This window comes from Homarus americanus, unplaced genomic scaffold, assembly GCF_018991925.1.
Source record: "Homarus americanus isolate GMGI-L3 unplaced genomic scaffold, GMGI_Hamer_2.0 scaffold45917, whole genome shotgun sequence".
NCBI classification, from domain to species: domain Eukaryota; kingdom Metazoa; phylum Arthropoda; class Malacostraca; order Decapoda; family Nephropidae; genus Homarus; species Homarus americanus.
The window spans coordinates 40,109-66,716 of record NW_024728597.1 but is presented as its reverse complement, the minus strand read 5'-3'; the positions used below and the strand labels follow the sequence as shown (position 1 = coordinate 66,716).

General features: G+C 38.3%; 1 protein-coding gene across 2 annotated transcripts; it reads right to left on the bottom strand.

Moving 5' to 3' along the window:
- Positions 1–235: 235 nt before the first annotated feature.
- On the bottom strand, positions 236–16,880 carry LOC121866148. 2 transcript variants are annotated; one of them, XM_042365738.1, is made up of 10 exons: positions 16,514–16,880; positions 15,099–15,374; positions 13,105–13,287; positions 11,799–11,916; positions 11,138–11,266; positions 8,587–8,691; positions 6,695–6,706; positions 1,950–2,115; positions 740–924; positions 236–454 (listed from the first exon to the last, which is right to left on the bottom strand). In XM_042365738.1, the coding sequence occupies exons 2-8, from the start codon at positions 15,363–15,365 to the stop codon at positions 2,027–2,029; spliced, it is 903 nt and encodes a 300-aa protein (XP_042221672.1). In that variant the 5' UTR covers positions 15,366–15,374; positions 16,514–16,880; the 3' UTR covers positions 236–454; positions 740–924; positions 1,950–2,026. The 2 variants fall into 2 exon arrangements, with proteins under 2 accessions (XP_042221672.1, XP_042221673.1); XM_042365739.1 differs by lacking the exon at positions 6,695–6,706.
- Between the last annotated feature and the right edge of the window lie 9,728 nt (positions 16,881–26,608).

The following is a 26,608-nucleotide window of genomic DNA, read 5'->3' as shown; positions in this document are numbered from 1 at the left end:
TCTTGGATGGTCTCAAAATTCCTCTAACCAAATCTAACTCTAGTCTAATATAATTAAAACAGAAAAATAAACCAATATAAGATATACAAACATGTTATACAATTATTCAAAATATACAGCATTTTGATGTAATATTGGGTTTCCAACTACAAAATCCACTACTGTACAGTGCTGCAACATAAATTCAAAAGGCCCTGACCTAGTAACACCAATCTTTAGATTGGACTTTAGTTGACCAAAAGTAATGTTCTCTTGATAATGGAGTTCATCTGTGACAGCTTGTAGTCTGTTGTTCTCTACCTCCTCTCGGGTCACCACAGGTCGCAGGAACGCTCACACTGGAGGGCATCAAAGAAGGCAGCATTCCAGAAGCGTATGGACCTCCAGATTGGTTGTTGCCGGAGATAGGAATAAAGAAATTCCTTACTCCGATTCTGTCCTCCTGGTGTCATAGCTGGAATTAATTTAGCAATTTGAGATAATACAATGATATTATTTATATGACATGTTGGGCTATTCCAGAAACCTCACTCTGACTGTGTATCTTGCTTTTTATTCCATGAAGTCAACACTGGGTTAAAACTCAGGTAAACACCCAGACAATGGCCGGTGAGATTTAATTCATGAATTATTTGTACCATTCTGTTATAACGCGTTCTGAAAGGAAGTTTCATAGGAAGTCACCACTTAAGGTAAAAGGGTAGTGAGTGATGATCCAGCACTGTGCCAATATACAAACCTTCATGGTAATAGGTAAAGCACATGTTCATGAGGCTCTTGGCAGGGGAAAAATCCTCTGCCTCGTTACACTCGAACAACATAACAGAAGTGTTGAATGAGTGAGAAGAAGGTGGCCTCTGTGACACACTTGCAGCATCGCTTGGCGTTAATGCAACGTGCAAACCATAATCTGCCTTGCTCAGTCTGCAACAAAATGTGATTAATTTGTAATTCTTGTACAGTTTTGTATCATACAGAAAGTACTCTAATTGTCTTTACATTATAAATTTTTAAAAACATAATGTTTAATATGGTAAAGAGAATATACCAGTAGCTATTAAAATTTACAACATTTTAGGATTAATATTGAAAGGAATTCTTGGCCAAGGAAGGTTCTCATGGTATGTATGTGATAAAATTGTTTCCAAGAAAATTTAAAACATTTTACAAGTGGAGAGAGTTGAACCAGACAGATCCATGGAATGTTGGAAATTAGATATTTGTGATAAGACGACAGAAAAAAATTACCTTGGAAAGTGAGGATGATGAGGACAGTTTGTACTGGTTTTGATAAATAACTGGATTAAGTGGATAGGGATTATTGATTTGGGTATACCATTTAAATACCTGTGGGTTTTAAATGTATTAAAAAATCTGTTGCCTGGTGCAATATAAAAAATTAAGATACCATACTGTAAAGCAGATTAAACATGTTATTATTATTACGTATTATTATTATTATTTTTTAAGTGGAAATTACAACAATGATTGGAAGAGATATAACTAACACTGCAAAATAAGGCCTCGAGTATTACAGTATATTCAACAACTGGGAAAGATTAAGAGCAAATGGGTATAAACCTGAAATAGAGATATGGAAGGTATGGACATTATGTGAAGGTGTGAACTGCTGTGTGTACATATTCTCAGGGAGATGATGAGGTTGTAGTGGGATATTTGGAGTTAAGGAGTATATAGATAGTGAAAATCATAAGAGGTGTTGGTATTCCTGTGAACTAAATGTTGGGTAGTTGTGTAGAGGGATGCCACTATTTATATTTGGCTCACACAAGATGATTTTATTCACCCTAAAGGGGACCAATACACAGGGTTCGTAGACTATCTCCACTAACCCCTTCATCTGACGCAAATTTTAATATTCCATTTGTCTCCGCAAGATGATTTTATTCAGCCTGGAGTGGAGCCTGGTTAATCACAAAGCAACTCACCTGAGCCAACTCTCCAAAACGAGCTTTCCTATCCACATCAATAATGTCTGGCGTCTTGTAAACTTCCTCCACAAACTTCACATGAACTCCTTTGGCTCGTTAAAATCTTCTGCCTGACTGTCGTATGATAGACTGGAAGCCCAAGACTGTAATGAAGTCTGTGATCCTGTTTTGAAAAGGAAGTATAAGAGTACTGTAGTCTGTTTAATGGAGTACTATATTAACTGACAGTATTAAGTTAAGGCATACTGTGCTAAGTGATAATTAATAAATTTCACAAATATGTTAAAAGGTTTCAATTCATCCATCATCACTAAACCATTCAGATCAGTATTTAGCTGCCTCCAAAAGTATTAATAAAACAGAAAGCTTAAAATTTAGTATCAAAATCAGTGTTAGAAATCACCTCATCATAACTTGAAGATCATAAATGTAGTAAGTCAATCATAAAAAAAAAAAAGCAAATAAGTTAAATGGAAAAATAATGTCAATACTTGAAGATCAACGCTTGTAAACCCTTAAGATAAGTGTCTGGGCACCAAATACAGTACTGTTCTGCTCCTCAAACTAGCGCTGGAGTTGTGTTCCCGAAAATGTAGGTGCTTAGCGAATCCGGTAGAGTGAACCCATTATATATAACATGGGAGATTGGGGATGCTTCAGTTGGACCTCAAAAATCCCCCACCCACACACAAAAAACATTAATACTGTACCGTATATCTACCAATTCACTTAGCATGATGATGTTGTGGCGGTGCTGGCGTGTCCATGAAATCAGTTCCCAAAAGTTTAACGCCCCAGCCATTTGCAGACACTTGGCTAAGTCATGCATGGCCTCCTTGCCTCACCATAGCAACCCAGCCTGGCTGGTGAGACTCTCCCCATCAGACCATAGCAGTCTCCCCCACCCCGGCACACAAAATGTATGTTCATTTATGTTTTTGATCTAATGATTATTATTTATTTTTATTTATTTATTATTTTTTTTTTTTTGGCATGTGTGGTGTATGTGTGCATAAAGTGATTGTGGTGCTGGAATGATTGTGAGGAAAAAGTAAGTTATTTGACAGGTAGCATAATGTTGGTGATCATTTTGTGTGTGAATGTGAGTGCATAGAGGCGATGTCCAGTGTAATCTCTCTCCCTCCACTGTGTGTCTTAAGTTCCAAAGTGGAAGCATGTGCTGCTTCCTTATATCTCACTTATTTATGAACTACTGTACCACTGATACAGATAAAGACAAATTAAGGGTTCTTTGTTCTACAAGAAAATAAACACAACTTCTCTTAATTTTAGAGAATATATGGAACCATGACAAAAACAGACAAAACAAGTTAATTAATCCAAGAGATTGCTGAGCAGGCTGAACCACATTCAGTTAAACTCTTAAGCCTGGTGGCATCACTACCAGGACTGTGGGGCCAATCTTTCCACTTGCTCAGACAAAACATTTCTCTACCCGACCTGGCTTTCAGCTGAATTTTCCTATAGTCCTGCCCAACCTGCTCCAGTGAATTTTAGCCTTGTGTTATGACATACGTAAGAAAAAATCATACCAATCTGAATTGAATAAACCAATGTTGTTTAGTATATAATCTGACATCTGAATACATTACAGTACAATATTCACCCATCAGGTCGGATAAATTGTAGTGTGATGATACTGTCCTGGCACTTGATGATACACAGGCAAGAAGTAAATAAAACTAGCACCTCTCTCTCTCTCTCTCTCTAAGTAAAAAATCTAAATAAATGTTGGCAAACTCTGATTGTAGTTCTAAATTGGAGAAATAAGTTATCGTAACTCAAATTCCAATATAATGCAAGCTGTAACTTGTTACGAAAACCTCGAGTATGGTGCGAAACTTTCAAAATCTCTTACCTGGTTACTAATGACTCTGTGTTCACATGCGTTAATTTATAAAAATTTAACTCCTACCAGTGAGATCATTGTCTCTCTTTCACACACTAGAATATTTTGGAAAGTTTTAGGAAACATTAAAAATCCAGTTCTAACACCTACACACTACAAAATCCAGTTGCCAGTTATTGTGTCACAGTAAATAATTCCATAAAAGAGCTATACAGTATACAGTACATGGACACAGTAATAAAAAAAGCAAAGCAAGAATAAAAAAGATTAAAATCAATATGACATGATATCAGTAAAGACACGGATCAAGAGGTATGACAGTCTTCATATATCCCAACCTAACTTAACCACCAACACTAGGCCTGTTTAAGAATAAGTCCCAGTGCTAATGCTTAGGTTCAGTTGAGGCCTATTATAACTGACACCCACTTGACCAGTCGCCAACTTTTCTGACGTGAAAAGCAATGTTGTGCTTCTACCGCTACAGCATTCCTGATGGTGTACAATTAAGTTTAAAGCTGACTTCTGAACCAAATGTCCAGTCAACAAGATAATTATAAACTGTCAGCAAATACATGTACAGCAGGAGTGCCAAAGAGGGAAGACTTAGTGTTATAACTGAACAAGGCTGGCAGTTGAGGTGGTCAAGTCACCCAATGTGCCACAACAAATTCCAAAGGGAAATAACTCGGGGCAGTGATGACAGAAAATGGCGATTATCTGAGGTCTTGTAATATAATGTACCACAGAATGTACACAATTTAGTTACAATCCATCAGTAAGAATTTGAGTTGTACAGTAATGTTCACATGCCCTGACAAACAGATGTAAAGCTGCACGTCTATTGTCCCACAGCCCGAGACAACAGGGAATAATAATAATTACTTAAGATTCACCAAGACGCGTGGCTGAATCTCTCTCATTCTATGAGTCATAAACAAAATTTTAAAGCTCTGTACAACACTAATTCCTTCTTATGTCTTTTATTTGGAAATTAAAGTTTAGTAATAATCTAAATGAGAAAAAATAATTGCAAAATTTAACTATAAAATCTTATGAAAAACCTCCTCTCAAAGACTGGTTAAAGTCAATGATACTGTACGATCAAAAAGTCCCAACGCACCTCTTGACAACTAACACTGATAAAAAGTCATAATTATATGGGAAGTATAATCAATTTGTTGTCATAACACTGTCATGACAGAATACCTTTGTCATTACTGCTCTTGGGAATACTTTAATAACATTCACCATAATAGTATACAGTATTTTAGGCCAGTGACTTTACAGATTCTGAATAGATTGTGTCCGAATGCCACAAGTGGACCCCGAAACTCCTTACATACAGTAGATAACAATCATATAAAACATAATGTAAACTAAATTTTCAGTTCCTTCATATTTACATAAGGTAGGATTACAGTTATTCACATACAGTGATCCCTCGGTTAACAAATTACCTTCCATAAGAATCTTCAATTCGGTTAACGAACAAAAATTCGGTTAACGAAATTCTTACGAAATCATGTCAACATGTTTTCGCTTGCTCACCAGCTGGATTATTAGTCCGCCAATAAAGTAATTGGTTCTAGGGCTTAAATTCGTTCCCATTTGAGTAAATATCAAGAAGGTTGTACTATTCAATAATTTTCCAAGTTTTATATTAAAATTGTTAGTCATTTTAACACATTTAACATAATTGGAGTACAGGAAACCTAGTTTTTGGTGCACCAATCAGCCACTTGACTCACCCACTAAGGCGTTAGTTTGTGTCTGGTCAGTGGAGGTAACATCTTGCTTGTGGCTCTCGAGCATAAACTATTTTTACGTTTTTACAGTACAATTATTGGTCATTCTGAAATTTATTTAACATATTGATAATATATAGTGCAGTGCAGTGTTGATTTAAAGAAAATAATCTTGAATTACACCTAGTGAACTTAAAATTTTAAGGGTGAAATGACGGCATGAAGCCTGGGGTGATTTCTCTTCCACCCCCACTTCCTTCTCTTCTCCCTTCTCCTCCACCCCCCACTCCCACTTCTAATTCCCATCATCATCATCCTCATCAACCAGGAGCCTTCTACATACACACCTCAAAGTAAGTGTACTTTATTGCATTTATTTTTACTTCGTATGTAATTTTCGGTGAGCTGGAACCAATTACCCAAAATCCCATTGAAACAATGGTTTCGGTTAACGAACGACCTTCAGGAACGAATTGTGTTCGTTAACCGAGGGACCACTGTATAGGAATAATCCTAACTTATGTACAGTGATAGAACATCTAAAAATTCTGGTTACGTTACCTTTACCTATGACTCGGGTATTTCTGTAAGTGGTTCAGAGCATAGGGGTGTGTTGGTGACTTTCAGACCCAATCCCTATCATAATCTTGACAATCATTTGCCTAATAACTTGTAATAATAGTAATAATGAACAAGAGCAAACTGGTGTGTAGCTTTAAAAGATCTACAGCAGGTGCATATATATGGTCTAGCACACCACATCTAAGGTACTAGCACTGTCATCAGCTGTGTCAAACTTGTCAAGTACAGTATTAAGGGAAAATAACTGTGTACTAGAAATCTTAAGCAGTCCTGCACTCCATCCTCTGAACTGGTATGTGATTTATTGACAAACTTGAATGACAATCAAGAACTGAATTGCAAAATAATCTGAAATCTTGATTTAATGCATGAGATGGGTGAGCAGGTTTATGAACTGAGACTTCTAGTACACTAATGTTGGAGAAAGAGTGACAAAACACTCGAAGAAAACGCTGAATGCAGGCAGGTCGTGGGAGGCCACATAATGGACTAACAAAGGTAGTAGGGATCTCTTGGCAAACTTTGGGATGACCCCATCTTACCTGATAGGCCCTCTACCAGCAAGAACAACAACATAAAGATTATTATTATGAAGCAGAGCAATGAACGTCTCAAGCTAAGGATAGAATTTACAATCAATTTTGAATAGTTGTTAATCACAGCAGCCAATCCAATGTCTGTTTATTGCATATATAACTGTCATTAGAATTTATTTTTATTATGAAGTTTTAATTATAAATAACATGATAACAGTCTAACTACATAAACAACACTACCAACAACTATAGTTCATAACACCCATTACTTTTTCATATAAATTATTACGGATACTTTTATTTGGTTACTGTTGTGTAAATACTTTATATTTGAGAATAAGGTCCATTAAATAACTTGGACACCTGAAGCCTTGACAAAGTAATACTGTAGTTGATGTCTACTCAACAGTGTCTCTCACGGTCTACCCCATATAAGAGTCAGGTTAAGCTACATTTCTACTTCAGTACTGCATTTAGGCTTAAGGGACCACCTGTATTATACCAACACCACATGAAAATTATGGCACGGTACTGTGCTGATACTGTACCTACATCTTCATTAGTTCTGTTATTCCAAAGTAATGTGTCTGAATCCAATCGTGAATTCGTTACTTCCTCCAGAATCCTCACTCCCAGAAAACTGACGAAACCTTAATACTGTACAGTATATGGGACAGGCATTTACATAAAGGTTCTGTTCCTGAAAATCATTTGTAAATTGATCTTTCATAAATTCATGGATGGCAGGACTGATGGTCTTTGATATCTACCTTGGGTGTAGTGTTCTGTGACCCTTATTTTAGACTTCAGTATAATCCATTTACTTACTCCCACACCTCCACCTCAGGTACCGACTCCACTCATTGATGTTTCTTTCCTTTGGTTGGGAAAAAAAAATCCCTCTCGTGTCCTCTTTTTCTGATAATAATTAGTGCATTATGGCCTGCATTCACCCCAAGAGAGCAATAAATCTTTTTCCCTTTCCTTAAAATATAATAAATTTCATCTCATATACTGTATTTCTTTCTCAACTTGGCAAGTAATCTATAGCTTGAAGTTACTTTGTGGTTTCATCCAGAAGTACGAGAAAGATCTTATGAACTTTTTTTTATTACGTCTGTCCTTGTCATTTCAGTCCTCTCGTTGCCAACATGCACCGACTCACATGCAGTTGACATCTTCATTCCTTAAACCAACATATTCCTGATGAACAGTGACTGAAGTGTCTGGAGATTAACACTCAAGCTAAATATTGCCACATAAACAGGTAGTACAGTACAGTATAGTGAAGCCGAAGAAACGAAAATAACCGGGTTTTTAATGTGAGAAACATGATCACAAGACAGTAAAGTGTAAAAAGCAATTGGTACAGACCAGATGAGCTTGATGACTGGCTTGAGTCTTTCCTTATACAGTATAGTATGTAAAAAATCAATCTTTTTATTTTAGACAGAGACTTAACAAATAATAATTAATGAGACTTCCAAGGTATATTCACACCGAGTTTAAAGTCCTCCTGCTCTGTGGTCTCTCAAAAGAAGTTTAATGTTGAGGATTGTCAGACTCGGGGAAAAGACCATCCTTGTCACCCATTGTGCTACCTTAAAAAATTACCATAGTAGAATAATATCTACTTGCTCTGGAAGTTCATGTTGGATTTGGTCATGTCCTTCTCAGATTATGAAAATATTTTAGTTAACATTATGTATCTCCCCCTTATTGTCAGACTTATGAGCAGGTCACAATGGCAGTGCTGGACAAACGGATATACCTGTACTGTAGGCCGTTAGATGGAGGTTTCACATCAAACGGACTTCGATCTACAGCTCAAACAGACACCAACTAAAATTCACATGACTCGCAGTGACTTTACTCGGACAAAAGCAAATAACACAAACCTGATCTGATCCACAGTTTTTTGTGAGGATCTGAGTCGGTGGAGTCGAGGCTCGTTGAGTGTCCCAGACCCTCTCCTTCACTCGGGGATCCACTGCTGATGATGTCTGGAAGGAGGCAAGAGTCTTATTGAAGATTCATGATTTTATTGTTTAATTTATCATTTCACCACTTAGTTTATTAGACTTTGGACAGTTGGTTTGTTCTTTGTTACTTCATGAACTTTATTGTCCAGTGTTTTTTAAGAGAGGAAATCAGAGTACCCAAAGGAAGACCACAATATCTGGTATTGTCACACTGGATAACACCCTTCCCATGTGTGTCTGGGCCAGGACTTGAACCCATGACATAGCGTGAGAGATACTGTATACACATTACTGCTGTACTCTACCACCAACTCCACATATAAAAATCCTCAATAGGGTTCCATTATACTGTAAAACTTCAGATTTGGTTGTCGAATAAAGCCGTGAAGTTCAAAATTCTCTTGATAATTACAGAGTTTAAATTACTATAATATAAATGTTTAAAGTTTTTCATGTGGTACAGTAACTCTTGCACCCATCCACATAAGACTTAGTGTACAGTTCTAAGAGAGGGATACTGTGATATAGATATGTATACAATATTACTTCTTTTGTATGTACAGTACAGAAAGGCACATTAGTTAATTTTACATAGTATGGAAATTCCTGGCATTTTCTCGGTGTTATACTGTGTGAGGGAGGCAGCTGGTGGTCGGTTAAAGCAGGTTGTGTTGCAGTTGCATGTTCATCTCATTCTTATGTGCGCACATCTAGGGAGTTGCTTCTACAATTATTGAACATTATTTATTCTGTTATCTACATAGAAATAAATACTGAGAAGCACTCAAGTTAATTTTATTTGTGGAAGTTCTTGATGTATTATTGTCAGTGATATATAGGGTAAGGAAAGCCATTGGTGGTCGACTTAGCTAGCTTGTGTTATAGTTCTTTTGAGTCAGCTGCCATCTAGGGGTGTGGAGGTGACACTGTTGCCAAACCAAGTTGTCCCTTCAGTCTAATATAACATCTTTTAAGGCAAAACAGAAACATTATTGTGGAATACACTAAGTTTGTTCTCCTTTTTTGTTGCAGTACCTTACCAAGTTATTACCTCGGGCTTCAGCTTCTCTGCCGAGGAAGGAAAAGTGAACTGTGTCAATTTACTGTACAAGGAAACAGAAGAAATCAGTAGGGTGAGTGGTGATATATCTATCCTGGTAAGTGTTAAGTCTTATTATGTATTGTGTTAACCTCATCATATTTTCATAAAGTTTTATATACTGTACAGTGTTGTTTATAAGTAATGTTAGTCAGCCAACAATGCAATTTTAAAGTTACCATTTCATGCATATTTGTTCACATACAGTATATTTGGCAACCAAACACATCACAACAGTCAACACACTTAATGGTGAAGGTAGCTTTAAATGTCCATTAGTGTAATGTGGCGACAACACACTACAGATTAAGTATTTTTCAGCACACTAATAGACAGTGTGGACAGCACTGCCTTGACTGCCCTCACCTCCCTAGCTGTATAGTTAGGTACAAGTGTTTAATCACAGCTGGGTGAAATGGGGTTGCCCTCATTGCAAACCGGCAAACCTCAGGATAGGTGAGCACTGTAGCCAATGAGGCAGCCACACCCCCCTCCCATAAGATCAACTTAATTGATATTTTAAAAGGGTATTAACAGATACAGAACATACCACTAAAGAGTACAGTACGGTAAAGTTATAGCTGACTAAGAAATGTGATTTTATAATGGTAAACAGAAAAAGGTATTAAGATAAAGCACACAACACAAGAGTAAACCCAAATAAAGAGATAATAAGAATATTCCAACGTACAAAGTAATTCAGATTCACTCAGATTAGCGAGAATAAATTGGAACTGAATGACCTTGAATAACCAATGATATTAACCTTACTTAACCATACTTTACCTGAACCTTCTCCGGATGAGTCCATTTCAAAACAATGTGCTTAACAATGGCTCCTTCTCTGTGCACTACAAGTATAATATCCCTTGTGAGGTGGTCTGGTGTTAAAGGGGAGATGGACACACTCCTCTCTGGGCTGTATGTAGGAGAGTGAACGAGTGAGTGAACAGGTGTCAGTGTGGGTCATAAGGCAGGTGTTGGCCTAAATATCCCTTCCCCTCACCTCCCACCCATCCCCCCTTCCCCAGTGAGCACCTGTGTATTACTTATACACACACACACATTCTGTCTATCTCCTTTTAATCTCTCCCTTTCTTTCAATTGCACTCTCTCCTTTCACCTCAATTTCTGCATCTTTATTCTCAATCTTCCTTCAATTCTCTGTCTTTCAATCTCGATTTTTCTTGTAATTTCCTTTCCTCTACACACTCCACCTTTCTCTACAGTGTACAAGAGGCCAACAACACAACAGACACATCCACCCTGAGCCAACCTAGTGTCCAGGGAGAGCCAAGAAGATTGGACGACTTGCCCATAACTACAGGTCCGTCACTTATCAGGCCTGCACTTTCCAACATCACTTACCAGGCTTGAACTTTAACTTGTCATAAGGGTCTGGTCCTGTTGCATAGAGCGAGTGCATCGAGTTGAAGGAACGTGATGAAAGGCAGGTGCTCGCTCCCTCCACAACATTCCGTGCTTCTTCTGCCTCGGCTGCCGGTATTAATATTTGTCAGATATTTGGAGTTACGTAGGTACACAATTTACAAACCCCATAAAAAATTTTGTACAAGACCAGCATTAAATGAGTGAGCTGTAGTGAGAGCCTATTACATCACCAGAGGGAATATGACATACAGCAGGCATCTGATTCTCACTCTAATAAGCCATGCTATCAATGTACAGTGCTGATAGTGCACCTTTAGCCAATAATGCATCATACTTTTTTCTGAAACCTTCCTAAAATTGAGAGACATACTAAACAGTCTAGACTCTAGTGCTTATCCTCTTTCACCAGACCAATGCAGCAATAACCAGACTTAGTCCTGCAGTTAGGAGTTGATTACTCTACATGTACTGACCCTTTTCTTTGACCCGGTTCAGTATTAAACTCATGCTTGTATGTTTTACGTTCCTTAATTTTCTATTGTTACATGGTCATCAGAAGCAAGCTAATAAGGCCAAGTCAGCATGGTAAAAGATCCTATCCTCACAAACAATAAACAGAGCTGGTCAGTCCACTCACCATCCTTGTCATCCTTGTCGTCAACACACTCCACGTTGATGGCACAGGTATTCAGCTCATGGGGTTCTTCCCCTGGCGCCTCACCTGTGTCTCCACTTAGAGTTCTCATTGCAAGTTGCTGTAGATGTAGTAATCACTTTTAGTGGTTGAACTATTATTACCCTCTAGAGCTATCAAACTGACACCAAAATTAATAGGCTTTATCTCCTGTGTATAAAGAACTTATGTCACTGTATGAAGTTTATATAATATGCACCCGATAGAACTTTAATTCTCAAGGGGAAAATAATCACTTACAGATGGAAGGACAATAACTCTGTTTTATTTGCACTGGGGATAATATATAAACAAAATTATCAATATGTCTGTATACTATCTTTTACTTCTCTTTCAGCAATGTTTGAGATGGATCAAGAAAACTATGAATGTAAACAAAGGGAGAAAACGGTAGAGTGGTGAGTGACAGGTACCACGAGAGAGAGCGTCCTGGAGGAAGACTAGAACAACGGGTGGGAATACTCAACAGGTACTGTACTTCATACTGACTTACAATCCTTCACTATTACTGTTTAAATTATTAGGCCTTTTCATGTAATATACTAATACTGTACACACACAATGCTTGAACCTGATCCCATCCTTACGGTTGATTATTTCAAGAAAGAGTATCATCATTTGTGTGTACAATTCATCCTCCAAGAAATCGTAGGCTTGATTCTCAGCATTGGACAGAATTAGCTAACATTTCATCATTTGCTAATACACAGTTACTTGTCTGGATTTATATCAATAAGCTTTTGTAAATGAATAAAACAATGAGTTGCAAAAAGTTGTCTATATTCATATTTTCTGTTGGATTGAGAATATAATAGTACAGTATTTAAAATCCTATAAACATATATTGTACAGACATATCATTTAGGTGTCAGTCATTTCTCATGATCAACAGAATATAAGGTATTGGTGAGTCACACACTATATCACACTCAATTGACTTAAAAAATGAATCGATACCTTAATTGTCAACAAGAATATCACAAACAAAATATATCGCCAGATGTGTGAACTGGGCTTTGTTTAGTCAAAGCGTCACTGACAAAGTTATTACCGTACATGTACAGTATGTGGAAACCAGAGCTTTAACAGACAGACAATGGCATTACATTAAACTTCATGCACATGGGGAATACACACCAATACTTGTCACAATCTTTAAAAAATCTGTATAAAGTCTGTGCATCCAAGAGTCTGGTGTAACATCACATCGTTTACAGAGAAAACAACGATTTTTTTATCTATTTCTTACTTTATAATCAACCAATTTCTTGGGAATGGCCTGATTGAAATTATTGAAGTGGTAGCGGAAACCTGTTTTGGGTGATTCTGGGGTGTTGGTGGGCAGCGTGGATGGCTCAGATGATGATTCTGACTGCATTAGTTCCTCCAATGTTGGTCGAAGTTCACGAAGGTTTTCAAGTTTGAAAGTTTCCTGAAGAGAAACAAGTAAATTACTTTCTAAACTAACCAGGAAAGACAAAAGTGACAAGAAAGATCCATGATCGAGATAATTTTCTGGCTTTGACAATATGTATACTGGTACAGGGTATATAAAGTAATTTTGCCATTCTTGTTGCTTGTGGAGCCAGTAGTCAAGGGTGTCTTGTTACTGTACATACCAAAAGGGCATGTTTAGTCCATCAAGCTTTCCCACAAAGGCAACTGGGGGAATATTTTAAGACGCTACTCGTAAGATCACCCAGCTTTCTGTCACATCCGTCACCCTAAAATGTGTGAGGGTTGATGGATAGGTCACCTTACTACAGGCAGGACTGCAACAGTCAATGCCAAAGACCTGGATGAGGTTTTGACCAAAATTAAAGCAAGATGGGAAACCACATTGACTCTAGGAAGAATCTATTACAGTAGAAGTCCAAAAATCCGGACTGCTTGGGGATTGGGTCGGTCCGGATTTTCGAATTTTCCAGATTCTCAGGCAGTACTTTTAAAATTCAAATTTCAGGAGAAATAAAGAAGAGATGAACAGGTACATTTTGATAGTTTATTCATTAGCAAATATAGCATGCTTCATTTGTCCAAACGAGCAGTTTTAAAGATAAAGCTGTGAATTCTAAAATTTTATTCTTTGCCTTTTTTATATCATAAATTGTAGACTCTCCAATGTTGTATGTTTCCATTAGAACAGTATTGCTCACACCACGTTCTATTTCTTAATTATTTAAAGTTTGTCACTCAATTTCAACGTGTTCTTCTTTCTCTTCACACAACGAAGTTTATCTACTTTAGGAGCCATTATTATGGGCTTGTACAGTACTCTGTAAATGGAAAGAGTAGGACTCAAAATTACATACATTGTCACAGTTTGATTGCTCGTTTTAAAGTGGCGACCGCGTGGTCGCTGTGCAGCTGTGGCGCCCATGCATGCACACATACACACAAAAGCCAGCTAAAAAAAAAAAAGTTAAGTTTGAGTTTTCGAAAAGTCCGGATTCTCGGGTGGTCCAGATTTCTGGCATCTGGATTTTTGGACTTTTACTGTATGTTGAGATTTGATCTACCCAAACTTTCAATAAAAATGGAAGTTACACTGATAACATATTGTGATCACCACCTAAATATCCAGTCATAAGATCAGTTGGAGTACACACTATGAAACACGTTTATGAGGACATGTTGCAGGGTTGTAAGGATCTGCTCACTAACATATTGGCTAGTCCTCAAATTGGGTTGTTTGCAAGTGTAAATTAACCATCCGTAAAATGTTCAAAAGGGACAACACACTAAGCTTTGTGAACAGAAGCAGAACAAGAGAGACCAGGGCTTGGTGAGAACTACTTACCATGGCAGTAAGCTGGGGTATGAATAAAATGGAGGGATTAATTGTCAAAATCAACACAGTAGCTGGCAGGAAACTCGTGTATTTCCTGTATCTAATCTGTCTTATCTGGGGCTGTGATGGAAAGGGGTGTGTGCAATCCCTACTCTACAAAGTGGGTTTGCAACAAGAAAGGCCTCTAAGCCATAAATTGCTTAAAATTTGCCTGATAGTAACCGGAACACCTCGCCATAAGGTAATCATAACTAACCTGTATAAGTATGGAAAATGGCCATTAAACAGTAAAGGTGATGCAGACAGTTGGAACCTTGGTAACCATTTATGTGTCCTCAAAACAATAATGTTAGAAAACTGAGAAGGAATTAGTTACAGCATTTAACATCTTGGCCACAGGTTGGGTGGCGAATTAAGATTGTAAAGCAAATAAACTGTACAGTAAAGCTTACCTTGATCATCTCCTTCATAGTAGGAGAACGGTGACTGTCTTCAGGGCTTGGAGGAAGCTTTAGTGGAGGGGTACTTGGGGGCTTTTCTGGTATAGGTGGAGTTCGTTCTGATGATGCATTGGAATTTCCTGATGCGGCAGAGAATACAGAGAGGCGGGAGGAGATGTTAGAGGATATGCCAGATAAGAGATCATTTGAGGTGTGAAGAGCAGATCTGAGCCTTGTGCGCAGGAATCCACCGCCGGTTTCATTTGCTGTTGCGGTCATTCTGAGAGCCTGATATGGAAATCAAAGTTCACTTATTATTTTAATAGGACTTAATCCTAACTATAACAACTATATCCCTGTTTAGAAATTGTATGCCAATTATTTAATAATAGGTTTATACAATGACCTGATTAACCCTCTTACATAATTGACAGTCAGATCAATTTCACCCCTTTGCTGGCTGATGACACAAGTTGCATCATCCAAACCTAATTGGCTTGCAGGTTGACGACAGTAGCTGCATCGTCCAAAATTAGGTTGGGAATTTTTTGTTTAATTAAGCTGCCTTTGGTTTAATAGAGCTACAGGATCAATAACACTGACTTATTTATAAACATTTGTTGGGTGTGTATGATGCACGACATAATGGATTATGCCTAAGAAATACCACTGGGGAGGGAGTCTGGCACTCAGCAACACACACAACCTGCGTCATCGGCCAGCGAGAATTACGTCCCTTCGTCACCATTAACAACCAGGCTGCCACACTACCCATTAATCACTGACACTACACACCTGAGAAAGTTTTGGACGTACAGTAATAAAATTCCCTGATGGACAACCCCAATTTAATCATAGTATGCATGTTAACCAAGCCACGATGTACAATACAAACCTAACATGATCGTTTGGTTAGGTTAGTCTTGGCTAAACTTCAGCTAGGTTATCAGTGTTTGCTTGGTTATTGTGAGTACGGGCTGTGGCAAGAACACAATGAAAGCCAGACCAAGGTGTGTGTCAGGGACCATAATGTTATATAGCTGTGGGTATTTAGTCATTCGGTATATTAAGAACAACATGGTAAGGATGTACAGTAGTTCATGAGAGTTGTTTTGATGACATGAACCAATTAGACTTAAGCTATCTGACTTTATTAAGGATTACTGTACATTGTAAGTCTAAGATCGTCAGGTTAGGTTAGGTAAGGCAAGCTGGGTTAGGTTAGGTAGCCAGGGTGGTTCATTGTATCTCGTCACTGTGATGTTTCACCTATAAAGTACATCCCTGCCAACACTTTAAACTACATCTGTGTCATACGGGTGAGAGAACAGACTCAACTATTGCCTTCAACTACTTAACAGGACTATAACTAATACCCCATGCAGTGTATAGTTAATTTACAGGGTTGTAGTAGTTTATTATCTCACCTGGTGACTGTGGTGAGTGAGGTGGGGAAATACAACGAGTGTTATCCAGGCAGCCAAGATCACTCCAGGAAGCTGTTTTTAAGGAGTGTGAGGCAGCATGGATAGATAGATGAAGTAGGTGAGACCCGGGAATCCCCTCTTCAGTATCTCTTATCTGTATCCCGTGAGGTCAAAGATCTGAAGACTAGAAAATCAGCAGCAGCACTTCTTGACGCTCCAAAGAAACTTTCTAACCCATCTTATCGGAGGTACTGTAAGCGTAGGAGGTGATACAACCATTGGCCTACCGGTGGGGGGGAGGTAGCAGTCAGCCTCGGTCCCAGGAGGTGAGAGAAACAGCTGACCGAGGTAGACCGAGCAGGCGCCGCTCTGGCCACCCCCTCCCCCCCACTCGATAACCAGAAAAGACAACTACAACGTTTGATCACTTGCTATCTTTCATATATGCTATCTATAATTTTTATGTGAGTTATAATTGGAGATTTATTGTAATATTGCTTTTGTCTGGACCTTTTCCGCGTTTGCACCTTGAACAAAATGAAAAAGTTAAATACTGCAATTATAATGGCATTTCGTCAATGGAATATTTATCATTCATTTTTAGATGTGCGACTTCAGGATATACTAATGTAAAAGCCTTTCATTTCGAACTTCTCCCTAGTACTTGTTAACATGGTTTACGTACTGTATATTTTTATAACTTCTTCATATCCTGCAAAGTGAACGGAACAACATGTGAATCGTGCGGTTGGCATATGTCACTCAACGTTTTTCATGTTTCTACCATAAAAATAATATATATACAACTTTGAGCGTATTCTAGCATAATTATTTGACAAAAAAAAGGTTCATTTTGACATAGTTGACAATTATATGAAGATGTAAGGTGAAACTCGGGGCTGAGAGTCGTGTTTACAATACGAGCTTTTTCCCGGAGCGTTCTTCTGTCCGATTTGATTTTCGAACGAGAATATCATCAGGATTTTACCCTTTTCTGGCATTCCAGTAATGATTTTGAACAGCCAAAATTACATAATGAATTATTTAACTTACTGTTGGTTTTTATAACTTGAAGGTATTCAGAAAATAAATTTACTTTCCAGAGGACTTTGGGAACTGAAGTCAAGGATACAAACGCGGGATTTATCAGTGGTATAATCATATTGGTGAAGTGTGTAGTGTTGACCTTTTCTCTCATATGTGATGCTTTAAAACGTGGTATTTCTCCGTGACATGGGTAAGTTGTCCTCAAAAATTATCAATTAATTCAATTCATAGCATTTGTCAATTCAGGCGTCCGAGAATCTCTCGGAAAGTTGCTTAAAAGATGAGCATTGGACTCGGGTACCCTGACAGGTGTCTGTCCCAAGCCTGGAGGCTGATGGTAGGTCACGAAATTCACCATGATTGACCTGCCAGGTAGCCCAAACGGTCAACATGGTACATTTTGGTATAGAAGATCATAAAATTCGCCACGGTTGTTCAGTTTATTTATCCAGGTCAAAATCATTGTTCGGTACTGTAGGTCATATTCACCTTAATCAGCCAGGTAGCCCAGGTTAACAATATACTGTATATATGGTATGGTAGGGTCATGGAATTCACCAGTTAAACTAATTAGTCTGATAGTGTAGATGGTCAGTACAATACAGTATAACCTGGAGACTGGATATATATAGTTATCTTATATTTCCTTATTTAAACCTTGTAGTTTGGATCAGTGTGTGTGTGTTCTAATAAATGAGTCAAAATTGATTTGCTTAGCTGGGAGTACAGTATAGTACAGTCCTACTAACTCTGTGCTGTATGTATAAACAATAGATTCTCATAATGACCATACAGGGGTGTATAGATGAAATGAAGACTAAGGCACATTAAAAAAAAATTTAGAGTTTCCACCATCCACACACAACCTCAAAGCCCTATCGACTATTAAACACCAAGATAACATTTATTACCTGTGTCCGCTGATACTCACCCAAGTGATATGTTTATTAGAACATAAGTGAGGCCACCCTGAACAGTGATAGTTATGAGATAAAGTAAGGAGCATGATCTGTTATAACTGTGATAACTTGGGTCAGTTAGGTTAATGGATGCTACAGTGTAAATATCCCTGTAGACTGACTTCAGCTCAGTAGACAACATACTATAACATAGCATCTTGTAAACTTAGGTAACCTACTGAAACATTTTGAACCACTGTATTTTCTAGTTTCCAATATCAATTTAAATACACAGTTTAAATAATAGTCTGCACTACTACAGTAGTACTTTTATACAAAACTCCCTTTTATTTTCTCAAAATGTATCTTCCTGTACTAAGCTTTGGGTTACTCATTCTCACCATTATCCTTTTTATAATTGTCATAAGCAGTAGTATTATGAATACAGAAAATAACATCAGGTGTAGGTCGTGCATTAATCTACAGTATTGTGTAGTTACTACAAAGATGAGAGAGAAGCTCCATTTTTGGAGGGTGAACTGAATTGTCTGTGAAACTTACAAGGGTTGTCCAGAATAAATCCTTAACAACTGTAGACTCAGTACAGTTACTGTGTTCTGAAACTCCAGCTTGAATTTAGTGTAGGTACCCTCGGTTTATTAATCTTGTACCTGCAGTGTATAGGACCTGCTTAAGAAGGGCAGGTGACTAATAATTTCAGTAATGTGGATAGTAATTGAGTTTAAAACTTTAAAGGGGTAAAGTGTGTGCATGTGCGTGCGCGCGCGCGCATATTCAGATAGGGTTGACAGCGAAGGAAATGTCTTTGATAATAAGCAGTAAGAGTTACCAAGAAGCGGCCGTAAATTTTGTCTTTGTGGGCTGGTCTAAAATATCTTAAAGTTAGTGGATCAGTCAGGATTTATACTGTACTGTATTGTACTGTGTTCATAACAGGCCACAGGAGAGAACCATATAGAATACTGAACCACTGTGTTTAGAGTTCACTTAACATTCAACTTCGAGTTGATATTAGAAGTCCATTGTATTGATAAACTTCCCCAGTTTTAACCCACTATCTGTTCTTCCCCTTGTTACTCCGGCCAGGGGGTTACTCACATTCCAAACTACAGTACAGTATGTTCCTTTGAAGGCTATGTAAATTTTTTTTATTAATTTGTCTGAATATTTAATGCATAACGATTTAGACAATCTTGAAAGGTTTAAAATATATGTTTATCGACATGATTATTTTCATCAGTCTCCGTGGATTATAAAATTTTATATACTGTACAGTACTGTATTGAACATTAAATGTTGTTGTACATATGACTGGCAGATGGTAAGGTTCTTGGAACGTACAACGAAATCCAGTTACGAAATACTGTACTGATTACCTGCATTATGTGAGATCATGTGATATACTATATCTATAAACCGGGTTTAATCCAGTTATCGTGTCCACAATTTCCGGATGCAGACACGGGCGGAAATTATTACACCCAGATAACTTGTATTGGACGGGGAGGCAAAAATAACCGATAAGACATATTACATTATTTCAGTGTATTGTAGAGAGTAATTCTCCCTGTGTCTGTACTGTGTTTGCATGAATCACTGATCACTGCAGTGGGACAACACAACACATACAACGCTTGTCATCCCCTTGTAAACTACAGGTCATTGGCTCCTTTGTCTTCCGTGGTTGATATTGCCTTTATTTCAAGTTACTCAGCCAGTTTGCATCCGCGCGCCGTTATCGTGTTCTCTGTGGGTGATAAGACGATGGAATTATATACAGAAAATAGCACGAGTGTCTTAATCGTCATAATGAGTCGACTGATACCACAACACGTTTAGTTGTAGCGTGAATGGACATCTCTATCGTTTGTTTGTCCTGAACGTTGCCAGCTGGGTTGTTACACACTTGTCGATGTAGTGAAGACGGTAGATAAATGAGATGGATTATCAGTAGGAGATAACTTGGGTATACAAGCTAAGGCATTGTCTACTGCGTATCTCGCCCACACGATTGTCAGTGTCCGTAAAATTGTGTACCGATGTATCATTTATTAGAAACAAAGAACTAAGTTATATTTCGCATTTTATACCATCAAGATTATTAAGAAGTCCGTGATATGATTTATATGCATACTATATGAAATATTTGTACAACTGTTCGGGGAAACACTGATTATGCACTTTCTGTCCGGCAGTGACCTTACTGTGTTTATAAAATATTGACTAAACAATGAATTATCTGGTCGCGGGTTGTTAAAACAGTATGCTGTGGCATTGATTTGCATATCTAGCTTTGAGGTATATTGGTGACTTATAGACGTGTGTTTATTTCGTTATACGCGCATACGTGTTCATATATACTGTACATTGAAAGAGGGGTTAACCTTTGACTTTTTTTTTACGCTGTCAAAGGTATGTTGACGTAATTCAGTAGGGGAATAGATCGATAATGTGTCCAGTACGAGTAACCTCACACTCAGTGTGTTTTGCTAACGATTCTGCGAAGATTTGAACCACCGAAACTAACTCGGTACACTACATAACTACCGCTACAGATAAATGCAAAATACATGTAATAACAGTGCAGTATTATTTAATTAAAACTCAATTGTATTGTAATCCCACACCGTAAGGATTAGACTAGGATATTTGAGTTCGTTCTGGTTACGCTAGCACCGCTCAGATTAATCCATGTTCGGTTTTATGAGTTGGAATCTCCCTCCCTCTGTTATTGGCTTGGTGGGGGAGGGGGGTCTACAATCTCCCCAGAAACAATGTGCAACTCCTGTGGCAACGCGTCATTTACTTGAGCCGTGGATTATGCTACAGTACACCCTCACCACCTCCTCCTCCCTCTACTCCCATGCCGTGCCCAGCCTTCCCCTCGCCTCTCTCCAAACATCCACACTTCCCTGCCACAAACTCGCCTTGCACAACATTAAGCTGTAATGTAAACTGGAGGGGAGGAAGATTTGGAAGGTCGCGGTGGCACAGAACTACTCCTCCCCGTGTGTACAGTATGTTCTCTTCCCTTTGCTTTTGTTAACTGTTACCACGGAAAGCCACCTGTTTATTGTAGACTGTTTAATGATACGAAACTTGCGGAGCCGGGACTTTTTTGTGGTACTACATAACCACTGGCTGGATTCTGTTCATTCCTAAGGTTCTGAGGAATTTTTCCAGGATGTTTTTGTTCTTAGTGTTTAAATCCTTGACATACCAGGTACAGTTAAGTGTGGAATTCTCCCGCAGTTACATTAGGTTTGTTTATTTGACTTGGGATAATGTAAGGTTAGGGTTTGTTATTATATGATTAGGTTAATTTGGTCTGGTTAGGTTTTCAAGGTTAAGATAGGCTAGATTGTTGGAGTTAACAAGTGGTGGGTGGACCTTCCTAAGATTGATCCCGAGTATTCACTGAAAACATCATCGTGGGGCTTATTTGCTTCCATGACTCCATGTTATACTGTATTAAGATTCTCAGTTCTTTTTTCATGTTCAGTGTGACATACAGTACTCCATTTACTATGTGTTTGCTTCAGACTGTAGCTGTAGTGTGTCATAATTCGGCATGCCAGGCTGCTTGACAGTAAAATGCATTTTTTTCGGAAAAGTGGATTTCTTAGAAATATTTCAAATTATGTTTGGTTTTGAAACGTACAATTTTGGAAATAAATATCTGATTATTTTTATTTCTGAAATGTACGGTTCTTAGAAACAATCGAGTTAGGCTTGTCTTTAGTTCTGGAGAGAGGGATTCACAGACAAATGTGAGAATAATGTTTTCAATAGGTTCTCGGCAGCCTGTGTTAATGTTACTGCTTCACAGGAAATCTGATTTGATTATTTTAAGGTCCTGCACCGGAATAAATGTTGACTGAGTTCCATCACTCACCGAAATACGCATTAAATATTTAATCTTAAGTACAGTACAGTAATATGTAAAGTGTCGGTGCTTTATGCTTACCGGTATCATCAAATTCAAAACAAAAAATAAACTTCGGTACAATGACGTAAAGATCCACATATAATACCTATTTTTGTGGACCTTAGTATGTGATAGACTGGTTTGAAGCTAGGCTCTGTGAGGTGATACGAATCTTAGGCTCCATAAGACAAAGATGAAGCTGCAGCTCCATGAGAAAAAATAACTGTTGGTGGTATGTCATTCTCCCATTGTTACATTCTCAAACTATATGTAGACTGTAGGTTTATTGTTCACGTCTGTCAACTTCATAACTTATGTCAATTACTTCCATTAGCATGAACGAACAGTTATTTTAGATTGTCATTCGATATGTGTTCTGTCATTCGGTTATGAAATTTGTCAAATAGTTGTGTAACAATGTCTCAACTGATATGTGAAAAGGTGTATTTTGGCGTGATTCGACAATATACTCCCTCTGTTAAGATTACTTTAGGAGTAAAGGTTTTATTGGTGTAAGATTTTTACTGATGAAGGTTATTTGGTGTAGTGGTTAGGTTATCGTACGTTATATGCGTTAGGGTGGTTGATATAAGCTGTGGTGTGTGTAATAACCCTCAAGTGATCCAACTTAAGCTCTGAACATAGACGTGATAAGGGGAGGAGGTTAGTTTGTTGAAGGCATGGTTACACGGCGGTATATGGCAACACCACCAAGTTTACTTTGTTAATCGGGTTAGTTTACGTTGTTTACACTCGCCTCGCAGTCCTGTCGGAAATATGAGAGTTCATTAGTTATCTGCCCTAAGATCCTGTTTTGGGCTAATGACTTGACCTGGAGGGAAAAGTTCACATGTTGACGGAGTTATCTCTCGTGTGGTTCACTTTGTTATTTAATTATTCAACTAAAAAAAATGTGTAACCTATTTTATTTATCAGGAAATAAATCGGTTGAAAATATGTAAATAGTTTCTTCTTAGTTCACTTGATATGGTATAAGGCTCCATGCAGTTTATAGCACTTAAATTAGATCGTGCTTTTAGAGTACAACAATTATATATAAATAAATAACTTTCTGTTAGTTCACTTTATATGTGAGGATTTACCCGCAGTATTTTAACTTTATATAAGTGGTGAAGGGAGAGATGAGACAGTGTGTTCTCAAATCTTTTCGTTGCCAAAGACATTCTGCTGTTGGCGGTTGTATGATATTAGAAAAATACTCTGAGGCAGGGAATTCCATAGAGTATTAATTCAGGGTGCAAATGAGTGTGTGTGTGTGATCGTCCAGATGTACTCGTGGGTACGTTATAGGTTTGGGTACCATTAGCGGTGTGGGCGTTAATCGTAATCGGTTGGTTTAGGAAATTATTTAAGTTCTCACATATTCTAGGAGTTTCCCTGCAATTTATTTAGTGAAGTAAGGTAAGGAATGATTAGATTATACTAAGGTGTATTTACTAGAATATCATACGTAGGTGTGAGACTCAACTGACCGGGAAAACAGAACATAATCCAACACTACAACACATAAATATATGTTAAGGTAAACTCATACAGTACGTATTAGATTTGTGTTCAAAATAATTTATGAAAAGAATATCCGTCAAGAAAAACACATTGCTTGGAATTCCGATCACTGACCTTAATAACTCCCACCAGTGTTAAGTCGTCTTGAGAATTCCTATCACCTGAAGATTACCTCCCCCTCCCCTTGCTTATTTTACCTGGGAATTAACCACTAACTTAGTCTAATCCCCCGATAGTGTTAGTGGTTAATCGTAAGGTGAAATAATCTGGGGGAGCTAATCTTCTGGTGGTCTGGCAATTTTGTTAGTCATCACAGGTTAATAATTCCACGGCTGTTTTTCTTTTTTTAACTTCTCAACCGGTTTAAGGTGTTACTGTGGGACTTGGCATACTCAATAACCTTTACCTCTTTCCCTTAACATGTGTCCTGTATAAAATTTACAATCTTAAGTTCTGAGTTTGGGTCATTGGAATAATTCAAGGTTGGTTTTTCTTCCGGATTTACACATAATGCTGGGTGTCATATTGACCATGATCTCTCTCTCTCTCTCTCTCTCTCTCTCTCTCTCTCTCTCTCTCTCTCTCTCTCTCTCTCATAACCAATCAATCCTCTCTCACTCCCTCACACCCTCTCCATTATCCTCCCTCTTGCTCCCACCTCCACCATCCTCTCTGCTCTTGCTCCCACCTCCATCATCCTCTCTGCTCTTGCTCCCACCTCCACCATCCTCTCTACCACTCCCACCGCCACATTCCTTACGTCACTGCCTACTTTAAGCTCTTGTCATTGATTTTTTGCTGTTACCATTTTTACCCCACACGCCTTAATTGTAAAGTCACTCACCACATAGGTTTGGTTAGGTTAGGGTATTTTGGTTTGGTTGGGTTAGGGTATTTTGGTTTGGTTAGGTTAGGGTATTTTGGTTTGGTTAGGTTAGGGTATTTTGGTTTGGTTGGGTTAGGTTAGGTTAGGTTAGGTTATTTTGGTTTGGTTAGGTTAGGGTATTTTGGTTTGGTTAGGTTAGGGTATTTTGGTTTGGTTGGGTTAGGTTAGGTTAGGTTAGGTTAGGTTAGGTTATTTTGGTTTGGTTAGGTTAGGGTATTTTGGTTTGGTTGGGTTGGGTTTGGGGGTGGGTGTTGATTATTTTGATGTGGTTAAGTTAATTGGGCTTGGTTGGGTTGTTTGCGTTAGATTAGGTTGTGTGGTTGGGTGAGGTTTTTTGAGTAACTTACAATACTTGGGTTAGGTTAAGTTTGTTTGGGTTAAGATAGTCTAAGTTAGTCACATTCCTTTGGTCTGGTTAGAGTGGTGGCAGTTTTGTACTCTTACTAAAGTTGTACAAATTATCAACTGCTAAACCTTCAGATTCTTTATCATTATTATTATTATTATTATTATTGTAAAACTGCGCACTAGAGCACTAATATGACACGCAGCTCATATTGCTCCCAAATTTTAAAACTAACACAAGACTCGTAAGATATGGAAAGCAGGGTGCACAACTGAATATTTCTCTGTTTTAATAAAAGTATCTCGTAAGACTATATACAATACTGTACTAGCCCATGTAACAGCCAGTAATGTTAGTCTATGTAGCAGTAACACGTGTGGTAATGCCTTTGTTGGTTATGCTAATGGTCTGGAATCTGTAATTCTGGTCTGCTTGGTATTTAATTTTAACATTTGGGCCTGTTTTTGTTTTTTATTCACATTATTTGTATTATCCATATGTGGAGCTGAAGTTATTAAATAAGGAATTTCTCCGTGAAATATTCTGAATACCGCCCAGGCTGTTATCATAACTTACCCAGGGACCTTTATGAAGAAATTCTCGCACGCCACTGAGGGACTTGAATGTCTTGTCTTAATATTGTCATCATGTGAGTAAGTCTGGTCACTTGATATAGAAAAACTGATTTGTTTGAACAGTCAGTGTCGCCTCAGGCTTCCAACAAACCCGTCAAGTCAGCTAGGCTTCAGTGAGCTGGGGTGACACCTGCTGCTCTCACGCGTTTTTCACTCACTCACTCATCAAATTATACCTTCATTGACTAAAATATTTATAAAAGAACTTGAATCCCAACCAAAAGGGCATATAGAGAGGTCTTATAGGAAATCATTGTTGGTACTGAGTTCTAAACATGAGGACTCTATAACCAGTTAGTGAAGGAAATGTACACGGTAATAGTCCTCAGCCTCGTACGTACACGGTAATAGTCCTCAGCCTCGTACGTACACGGTAATAGTCCTCAGCCTCGTACGTACACGGTAATAGTCCTCAGCCTCGTACGTACACGGTAATAGTCAGCTTCGTACTCGTACGTATAGCAATAGTCCTCAGCCTCGTACGTACACGGTAATAGTCCTCAGCCCCTCGTACACGGTAATATCCCCGCCCGCACGGTAATAGTCCTCAGCCTCGTACGTATACGGTAATAGTCCTCAGCCTCGTACGTACACGGTAATAGTCCTCAGCCTCGTACGTACACGGTAATAGTCCTCAGCCTCGTACGTACACGGTAATAGTCCTCAGCTTCGTACGTACACGGTAATAGTCCTCAGCCTCGTACGTATACGGTAATAGTCCTCAGCCTCGTACGTACACGGTAATAGTCCTCAGCCTCGTACGTATACGGTAATAGTCCTGTACGTACGTGGAGTGATTTATCGCC

Bases quoted from the DNA above. Each gene is read 5' to 3' on its own strand.
- LOC121866148 (XM_042365738.1), bottom strand. From the start codon at position 15,365: ATGACCGCAACAGCAAATGAAACCGGCGGTGGATTCCTGCGCACAAGG. The intron at 11,267-11,798 runs GTGAGTGGACTG...TAATACCGGCAG, and splicing joins CGACAAGGATGACAAGGATG to CCGAGGCAGAAGAAGCACGG. The intron at 8,692-11,137 runs GTAAGTGATGTT...GCCTCCTTCCAG, and splicing joins CAAGTTAAAGTTCAAGCCTG to ACATCATCAGCAGTGGATCC.